This window comes from Myotis lucifugus, unplaced genomic scaffold (assembly GCF_000147115.1).
Source record: "Myotis lucifugus unplaced genomic scaffold, Myoluc2.0 scaffold_105, whole genome shotgun sequence".
Lineage (NCBI taxonomy): Eukaryota > Metazoa > Chordata > Mammalia > Chiroptera > Vespertilionidae > Myotis > Myotis lucifugus.
The window spans coordinates 719,694-728,780 of NW_005871153.1; the positions used below are offsets into that span (position 1 = coordinate 719,694).

General features: G+C 50.3%; 1 protein-coding gene across 6 annotated transcripts in view; it reads left to right on the forward strand.

The window, feature by feature from the left end:
* Nucleotides 1-3,383, forward strand: part of TNK2 (tyrosine kinase non receptor 2) — a 29,241-nt gene extending 25,858 nt beyond the window's left edge. For 4 of the 6 annotated variants that reach the window (XM_014459228.2, XM_023757315.1, XM_023757317.1 and 1 more), the window contains 4 exons: nt 352-460; nt 560-655; nt 811-938; nt 2,626-3,383. In XM_014459228.2, the coding sequence (XP_014314714.1) occupies nt 352-460; nt 560-655; nt 811-938; nt 2,626-2,632 (340 nt within the window). In that variant the 3' untranslated portion in view covers nt 2,633-3,383. The remainder of the gene's footprint in view (nt 1-351; nt 461-559; nt 656-810; nt 939-2,625) is intronic. The other 2 variants (XM_023757314.1, XM_023757318.1) reach the window with 2 other exon arrangements.
* Nucleotides 3,384-9,087: the final 5,704 nt, after the last annotated feature.

Consider the following 9,087-nt stretch of genomic DNA (forward strand, 5'->3'; position numbering starts at 1 on the left):
TTCACCTGGGAAGACCATCCCTCCACCAGAGCTTGCCTTCAGAACACAAGTACGCCACACCCCTAGTGATCCAGGCACCAGGTCCCCGGGCTGGTCCCTGCATCCTGCCCATCGTCCGCGACGGCAAGAAGGTCAGCAATACCACTACTACCTGCTGCCTGAGCGCCCGCCCTACCTGGAGCGCTACCAGCGCTTCCTGCGTGAGGCACAGAGCCCCGAAGAACCCACCCCCTTGCCTGTGCCCCTGCTGCCCCCACCCAGCACTCCAGCCCCTGCCGCCCCCACTGCCACTGTTCGGCCCATGCCCCAGGCTGCCCCAGACCCCAAGGCCAACTTCTCCACCAACAACAGCAATCCAGGGGTCCGGCCGCCAGCCCTGAGGGCCACCGCTTGGCTGTCACAGAGGGGCTGCCCAGGGGACGGGCCAGAGGCTGTACGGCCAACAGATAAGATCCAGATGGTGAGTATCAGGCCTGGCTGTTGGGTGAGGGGGGCAGGAGTCGGAGGGGCCCAGAGGAATGGGCCCAACTGGTGCTGACTGGTGGGTGGGTATGCCCAGCTGCAGGCCATGGTGCATGGGGTGACCACAGAGGAGTGCCAGGCGGCCCTGCAGAGCCACAGCTGGAACGTGCAAAGGGCTGCCCAGTATCTGAAGGTACCACCACCTCCTGCCCACTCTGGTTTTCAGGGCCCTGAAGCCTGGCTCTGCTGCTCTCTCCCCCTCCCTGCCCCCTCTGGTTCTCCTCTGCCCCCACCCTGGTCTGGTTCCCCTTGGCCCCGTGTGTCCCATGCACCACCCTCTGCCCTCAGGTGGAGCAGCTTTTTGGGTTGGGTCTGCGGCCGCGAGGCGAGTGCCACAAAGTGCTGGAGATGTTCGACTGGAACCTAGAGCAAGCCGGCTGCCACCTCCTGGGCTCCTGTGGCCCTGCCCACCACAAGTGAGTGAGCCCCGTACCCGTCACCTTCCTGTTCCCCGAGGGTGTCCACAGCCACACACAGCCAGGAGGCACGGGCTCCCCAGCCGGGGGGAGGGAAGTTGGGCCCAATCCCAGGACGCAGGGAGTTCGGGGTGAGAGCTGTTTCTCCTACGTGCTTTTACTTAGACTTTTAGCACGTGGTTCAAATGAACTGACGGGTAAAAGAGGACGTTGGAGCCTCTCTGGTTTCTGGGGCTTGTTTCCCCAGCTGCCCCACAGCACCCCGAGCCACCTCCGGGGGGCGGGCAGCAGTTTGGGACCCAATGATTTAAATACATATTTCTCACCTCTGCACCCCATAGTTCAAAGTAACATTTTGAGCATAAGTGCCTTTTTAAAGGAATGTGTAACCAAAAAAGTCCATTACTTTTCTGTAAAAAAATGTAAATATATGTATATATAATAGAATAATAGTTATAAAAATAACATACAGCGATACGTAATATAAATGTATACATGAAAGTTTTATCAAGTTAGAAAGTGGCAAAATGGGTCCATTCCAGCATCATTCCGGGAGGCGCTGGTGGGATGTGGGGTTCAGAGCGGTTGGGCTGTGGCAGCAGACAGTCCCGATTGGAGCCTAGTGCCCGCTCACACATAGCGTCAGCTTACACATGTGTCCCCATCTCTCAGCGCCCTCATCTGTGTTTGAATGACGCTGCCTGCCTCACACACGAGTAGAAGAATTAATGAGGGATGCATCTGTCACACTTCACAGCAAGTGTCTGGCACACACAGCACCATTAGTAAATTCTTACTAATTTGCATCCAAATAAATTTAGGCTTTACTGTGCCTGTCACCTTGGATACTCTAATACACAATCCTGCTGGTCTCTTATTTTCAGTTCCTTAAAGTAAAGAAAAAGGGCATCCCAGGATGATAAGTTCCAGAATTATTGCCTAGAACTACCAGTTTTCAACCGATTTGCCTGGTAGAGAGAGGCCCTCCCGCACTGGGCGTACTCCCCCACTGGGCGAACTCCCCCACTGGGCGAACTCCCCCACTGGGCGTGCTCCCCCACTCGGCGAACTCCCCCACTGGGCGAACTCCCCCACTGGGCGTGCTCCCCCACTGGGCTAACTCCCCCACTGGGCATACTCCCCCACTGGGCGTGCTCCCCCACTGGGCATACTCCCCCACTGGGCGTGCTCCCCCACTGGGCATACTCCCCCACTGGGCGAACTCCCCCACTGGGCGAACTCCCCCACTGGGCTAACTCCCCCACTGGGCGTGCTCCCCCACTGGGCGTGCTCCCCCACTGGGCGAACTCCCCCACTGGGCTAACTCCCCCACTGGGCGAACTCCCCCACTGGGCGTGCTCCCGCACTGGGCGTACTCCCCCACTGGGCATACTCCCCCACTGGGCGTGCTCCCCCACTGGGCATACTCCCCCACTGGGCATGCTCCCGCACTGGGCGTACTCCCCCACTGGGCGTGCTCCCCCACTGGGCGAACTCCCCCACTGGGCGTACTCCCGCACTGGGCGTACTCCCCCACTGGGCGTGCTCCCCCACTGGGCGAACTCCCCCACTGGGCGAACTCCCCCACTGGGCGTGCTCCCGCACTGGGCGTACTCCCCCACTGGGCGTACTCTTTGCACTGGCCACTGTTGATGGAAGGGTTTTCTGGTTGTTTTTCCTCCTTTAGGCGCTGAGCTGTGGAGAGCCAGAAGGTCTGCCCTGAAGGAATCACTTGAGCCTGTCCATCTGACAAGGGTGGAAGATGCCCATCCCAGGCCTGGAGAACCTGCGGACACCCACTGGCAGAGCGAGGCTAAGGCAGCAGGAGGCTGGGAGCCCCGCCTTGCCTGTCCCTCCCTCACCCAGCACCATCCCAGCAACTTCGGTTCAGCCCACAGTGCCCCAGGCCAAGGTGCAAGAAGTTGCCCGTGAAGGCTAGCATGGGGGTGGCCTCAGCAGGCCTGCGGCTGACGTGCCTCTGGTTGCATCCACCCTGGTAGGCCTGCCGCTGGAGTGTGTCCCCGAGTCCTGCCAGGGGAAAGCCAGGCTTGACCTTGGGCGGGGAGGATGTGTTGGCCACACTGAAAGGTGGACCAGCACGCGGCTGGGTCCTTCTCCAGAGAGCCCTGGGTTCTGGGGTGCCGGCAGGATGTAACTCGTGGCCTCACCATAGACAGTGTTTGGGACTTGGCTGCTCTTAGGATCTTGTGCCTGGAAATAGCCTGAAGTGGCCCAGGAAGCAGAGCATTGGTGCCAGTAGTTCTCTGGCAGGGACCAGGGCCTAAGGCCCCAGGGTTGGAAGGAGACCAAAGGGGTAGCTTCCCTGGAGGGATACTAGAGCTTCCTCTGCCCCAGCTCTTCCCCTGTGCTGTCCCCAAAGTGGCTGCCCCAGCTACGGATACCTGCTTCTTCCAGAGAAATAAAACTAGTTTCTATTTTATGTTACTTACTTGTGCCTGCCTGTGTCTTTGCGTCTTGGTCAGCAGCCTGAGGCCTCAGAGTGCTCCCTAGGCCACCGCCATCTGTCCAGCGCAGCAGGCCTCAGAGCGCCACCTGTGGGCGGAGGAAGGAAGTGCAGGGCTGGTGGACCTAAGGGTTTCTCCCCTTCCTGAACTGGCAGAGGAGCAGAGCCCCACCTGATGTCGCCACTGGCTCACAGTCCCCGTGTGTTTGCTGTAAGGCAGGATATACTGCAGGAGAGTACAGTAACTGAATTAGCTGGGGCTAAGCCAGAAACTTCAGTAACAAGCAAGGCTTCCATGTGGATAAATATTGTAATTTTGTGTTTCTGAACACCTGATACTTCACATGGTTCAAAATCCAAAAGGTACTAAAGAGTATACAGTGAAGTCTCCCACCCCAGCTGCCCACTTCCCCGCCCCCCCCCCAAGCTGATCTGATTATCAGTTTCTTGTGTGTTTCTTTTTCCCCCACTTAAAGTATTTTGAAGAGTTCCCTGGCCACTGAAGGAGCGTCGCTGTCCTTGGTTGGGGTGGCATGTGTGTATGGATATACCATAATCTATTTAACCAGGCCTCTTTTGATGAAGGGGTATTTTGGTTTTTCTAATCCTTTGCAATTGCAACCACTGCTGCCATAAATAGCATATGCGGGTTATTTTTCACCTACAACTGAAGGATGAGTTCCCAGAAATGGGACTCCTGAGTCAGAGAATGTGTGCAGTAATGATGGCTCTCGCTGAATTGCTCTCTGTAGAAGGGGTGGCTCCAGTTGTCACAGCCACCAGGGCGGGAGAGCTTTTATGGAGCTTTCTGGTTTTAGCCAGTCCAACAGATGAAAAATGGTGTCTCTATAGCTTTAATCTGCAATTCTCAAATGAATGAAGGAACATTTAAAAAAACTTAGACCGTTTATATTTCCTGTGAGTTACCTATTAGTACCCTTGAACCATTAAAAAAAGTTAGATTATTAACCTGTTTCTCATTGGTTTTTAGGAAATGACTAGATCAAAGCACTTAGTCCTCTGAGCTTTACCATATTTCCTGAATTTTAAGAAGGGAGGTAAATCATAAGGTGAGATGACGCTTGGGTTGTTAAAAATAAAACAAAGGCCATTCAGGATGGTCTCCTTTGTGTGTCTGTGGCCCCAGGTTGGTCTGTGTGGTGGGCCCTGAAGCTTGGGAGCTCTGGAGCCTTCAGATTCAAACATGGTCTGCCTACCCTGTTCACCAAGACAGGAGTTAAATTATGTTTAACTGAGATTTTAAAAATGTAGTCAGATATATGATATAAAAGGGAAAAGTTAGTATTAAATAACCCTTGGGCATTGCTATTAGACCTGGGTTCCATTCTCAGCTGTTTGATCTTGGGAAAGTTACTTAACCTTTCTGAGCCTGTAACCTGGAGGAGTTTAATTCCTGCTTTTTAGAATGGTCATGAGGATTAAATGAGGTCATATGGGTAGAGAACATTGTGCCTAGTGTGTAGACCATGGTAAGTAATTAATAAATGGTAACCATTATACATTGTGTTTCTCCGTGTTCTTGCCTTTCTCTACCAATCAACAGCTTACATTATACACTGACCACAACTCTGTATACAGGGTTGTCCTTTCACATTTCCCCTTATTATTATTTTGTTGTTGTTACTCCTCACTCGAGGACATTTTCTCCATTGATTTTCAGAGTGAGTGGAAGGAAGGGGGAAGAGAGAAACTTCGATGTGAGAGAGACACATCGATTGGTTGCCTGCTCCAACCTGGGTATCGAATCTGCAACCGAAGTACATGCCCTTGACCAGAATCGATTCCAAGACCCCTCACTCTGTGGGCTGCCAGCCGGTTGCTCAGTGGTTAGAGCGTCAGCCCCAGGACTAACGGGTCCCAGGTTCGATTCCAGTCAAGGGCATGCACCTTGGTGGCAGGTTTGATTCCCGGCCCCAGGTCAGGGCACTTGCAGGAGGCAACCAATTGATGTTTCTCTCTCTGTCTTTCCCCCTCCCTTCCACTCTAAAAATCAGTAGAAAAAATACCCTTGGTTGAGCATTAACAAAATAAATTAAAATCTTAAAAAAAAAATCATCTTGCTAGCATTTGCCAGCATTTCCTGGGGTTATTGAAAAGATCTCAAGGGAGGATGTCGAAAAAGCTGACTGGGGTTGGATTGCCAACATGGGGGATCAATAAATCAGCAAGGAGTCATTGGACACCTCTGTGTCAAGCCCTGAAGGGGGGCTACGAGTTGAACAGAAAGAATAGGCGTGCCCCCAGGTCATTATATGCCAGGCGCCGTGGGAGCAGAGGAGGTGGCTCCGGAGGAGGTGACACTGTGCTGACTTGATGGGGGGACATGGGCATTCGCCAGGCAGTGGGAGGGCAGGAAAACATTGCAGGTGGAGGGAATTGCAAGTGCAAAGCTGTGGAGGTGCAAACTGGCTCCGTGCTGACGGTTAGCAAGGCTAGCACCCCTCCTTTATGTTTTGGTTGTGGGTGAGAGGTGGTTTTTATGTGATCCTGGCGAGTGAGGCAGGCCTGGACCATGAAGCCACTAGTGTGAAATGGTAAGTTTTCTGACTTTGTAGACAAAAGGAGACAGCAAAGGAGAGTGAGTAGAGAAATGATGTGTTTTTAAGAAAGACGACTCCGCTTAAAAGAGGCTTGCTGCTCCACTGCAGCCACGAGTGGAGGAAAACATGTGTGTCCCACTGCACACCGGGAACACAACAGTATTCATAATTTGAAGCAAATTAATTTTTAGAGAAATTGGAACTTGGGGGATCCTTGGCTAGAGCCAGGGTTCCTGGAGTCTAGACCAGGGCCAGCACTCATCTAGGGTCAAGTTTTCACAGGCCTGAGGTGAAATAAAAAGAATAAGAGCCACACAATTGAGTTTTTCTGAAAAATGAAACGTATTGCATTTCAAGGACTGTCTTTACTCTGAGATTTTTGTCTTCCTACATTTTTGGTATTGAAATGACTACCCTTGTGATGGTAACAGTAGTGGTAGGTGGAAATTTGTCCCCATGCTGTTATGTAGCAATGCTATGCCAGTCGGCATGCCCTCTCCAGCAATCACTATTTTAATGATCCCTGAAATCGGCTTCAGATCCCTGGGGCAGAGTGCTTTTGTGTAAGGCAGCGCCACCTGTCGGCAGTATGTGACTTTGCAGTCTCAGGTTAACTCAGGGGAGGAATGAGATTGTGGAAAGTCATTGCCCAATACATCAGTTAAGTCTAAAAGCTGCTGGCCCAGGCCCATGGGTGCTCAAAGGGATCTATCCCAGGGCAGCTGGGAGGGAAAGGAACACCATCAGCAGGCAAGCCAAAGCCAAAGCCAACTAGTCAAGCCAGGAAAAGGGACCAGGTTGGGGCTCTGAAGCAGACAGCCCCTAAACCTAGGGAAGAAACCATGGGCTATCTGGGAGGTACTACAGGCTAAGGGAGCCTGGCAATCACTTGCCAATGAAAAGGCCCTTCGTGAAGCAACACCACTATTTTTCTTTTCTCAAAGTTTTTTTTAAAAATATATTTTATTGATTTTTACAGAGAGGAAGGGAGAGGGATAGAGAGTTAGAAACATCAATTAGAGAGAAACATTGATCAGCTGCCTCCTGCACACTCCCTATTGGGGATGTGCCTGCAACCAAGGTACATTCCCTTGACCGGAATCGAACCTGGGACCCTTCAGTCCGCAGGCCAATGCTCTATCCACTGAGCCAAACTGGTTAGGGCTCCTTGAATGTTTTTATTATTGTCATACCTGCTCATTGTTGAATTGGAACATTTGGAAAAGCACAATGAGAACATTTAAGCTACCCAGAAAGCCACTTGAAATTTTGAAATATTTTATTCCAGTTCGGTTCCTGTGAACATATATGCTATATATGTAAAGGTTTTATAAAAGTAAAGTCATGGGGCTTCTACTGTTTTGTAACCTGACCTTTTTTTACTTAACATTTTATATCACAAGCAGTTTTCTATATCTTAATATTCATCTTCTGAAAAAATATTTAGACGCTGCATATTTTCCATTGGATAGAAATGAAATGTAATTCTGTTATTTAACACATTCTTTTATTAGCATTCTTATTTTGTAACAAATTATCTTAGCAAATGTTGCTACATGGCTTTCCAGAAAGATCTGTCTCCCTTATTGAAACAGAATATGTATGTTTTTAAAGAGAGGACTTATATTTTGCAGATGTGTTGTAAAACATTTCTGAATGAAAAGATCGGTTGAGAATAGTCCATACAGTTGGAGGAAATGGCCATGAGTGGGTAATTGTTGAAGCTGGTCCTTGTACTTCTCAACCTAAGAGGATGAATGAAAAGTTAAACAAAAATGCACGCACTCTCCAGAGGGGGAAATCCCCACCGGTCCAGCTGTCTTCCCTGAAGCTGACCCTTGGAGGTTTCTCACTTGGTTCCTGCTGCCACCACCAGGATGGCCCCTGGGATGCACGGCTTCTCCCTGGCATCTCCCTTCTCTGCTCCTGCACAAGATGGACAGAACCCCTCCCCTTGCTGGCCTTTGTGAGGTAGAAACAAGGTGGAGCTTTACAAACCACTGGACCAAGTTCTGAGGGAAACACCAGCAGGCCTGTCGCCATGGCCTCCAGTGTGCTCACCCTTTCTCCCGGGGCCGGGGGCCTTCCAGGGTGGTCTGAGGTCCTGCAGCCTCAGCAACACCTGCGAACCTGTTAGAAATGCAGAACCCAGGCCCGATCCTGGACCTACTGACGTGAATCTTCCTCAAATGAAGACTCCTTCCGGATTCGGGGATGCAGTCAAGCGTGTGGGACCCTGAACTAAGGCAGCTCTTCTCTATCCTAAAGCGCTGGAACCCCTGGTCCTCTCCAAGCAGGGGCTGTGCTCCCTGCCCACCTCTCTGATGACCTGTCACCCATCCTAACGTTCCCCCCTTCTCTGAATAGAAAAACTTAAAAACATACATGAAATTTAATCACAAAAGTGTTTGTAATAGTAAACAATTGGAAACCATCAAAATGTTCAGTAATAGGCCCTGGCCCATGTGGCTCAGTTGGTGGGGGCACCGTCCCGTGCACTGAAGGGTTGTGGGTTTGATTCATGGTCAGGGCACATACCCAGGTTTTGCGTTTGATCCCTGGTCAGAGGCAACTCATGATGTTTCTCTCTCACATTGATGTTTCTCTCTCCCTCTTCATCTCTCTCTCAAATCAATAAAAACATCCTCTGATGAGGGAAAAAGTTCAGTAATAGGGGATTGGTTAAATAGGCTTTATTTTATCCACAGAATGGGAAATAACACAGCCATCCATTCATCCTTAAGAGAGTTCATTAATATTCAACTAATTTGAGTGATGAGATTGTGGCTTTTTAAAAAATTTCTGTATTCAATCTTAGCAAATCGGATCCAGCAGTACATCAGAAGGATCATACACCATGACCAAGTAGGATTTATCCCAGAGATGCAAGGATGGTACAACATCCGTAAATCAATAAATGTGATACATCACATAAACAAATTGAAAGAAAAAAACCACATGGTCATATCAATTGACGCAGAAAAAGCATTCGACAAAATCCAACACCCATTTTTGATAAAAACTCTCAGAAAGGTGGGAATAGAAGGATCATACCTCAACATAATAAAAGCCATATATGACAGGCCCACAGCCAACATCATACTCAATGGACAAAAACTAACAC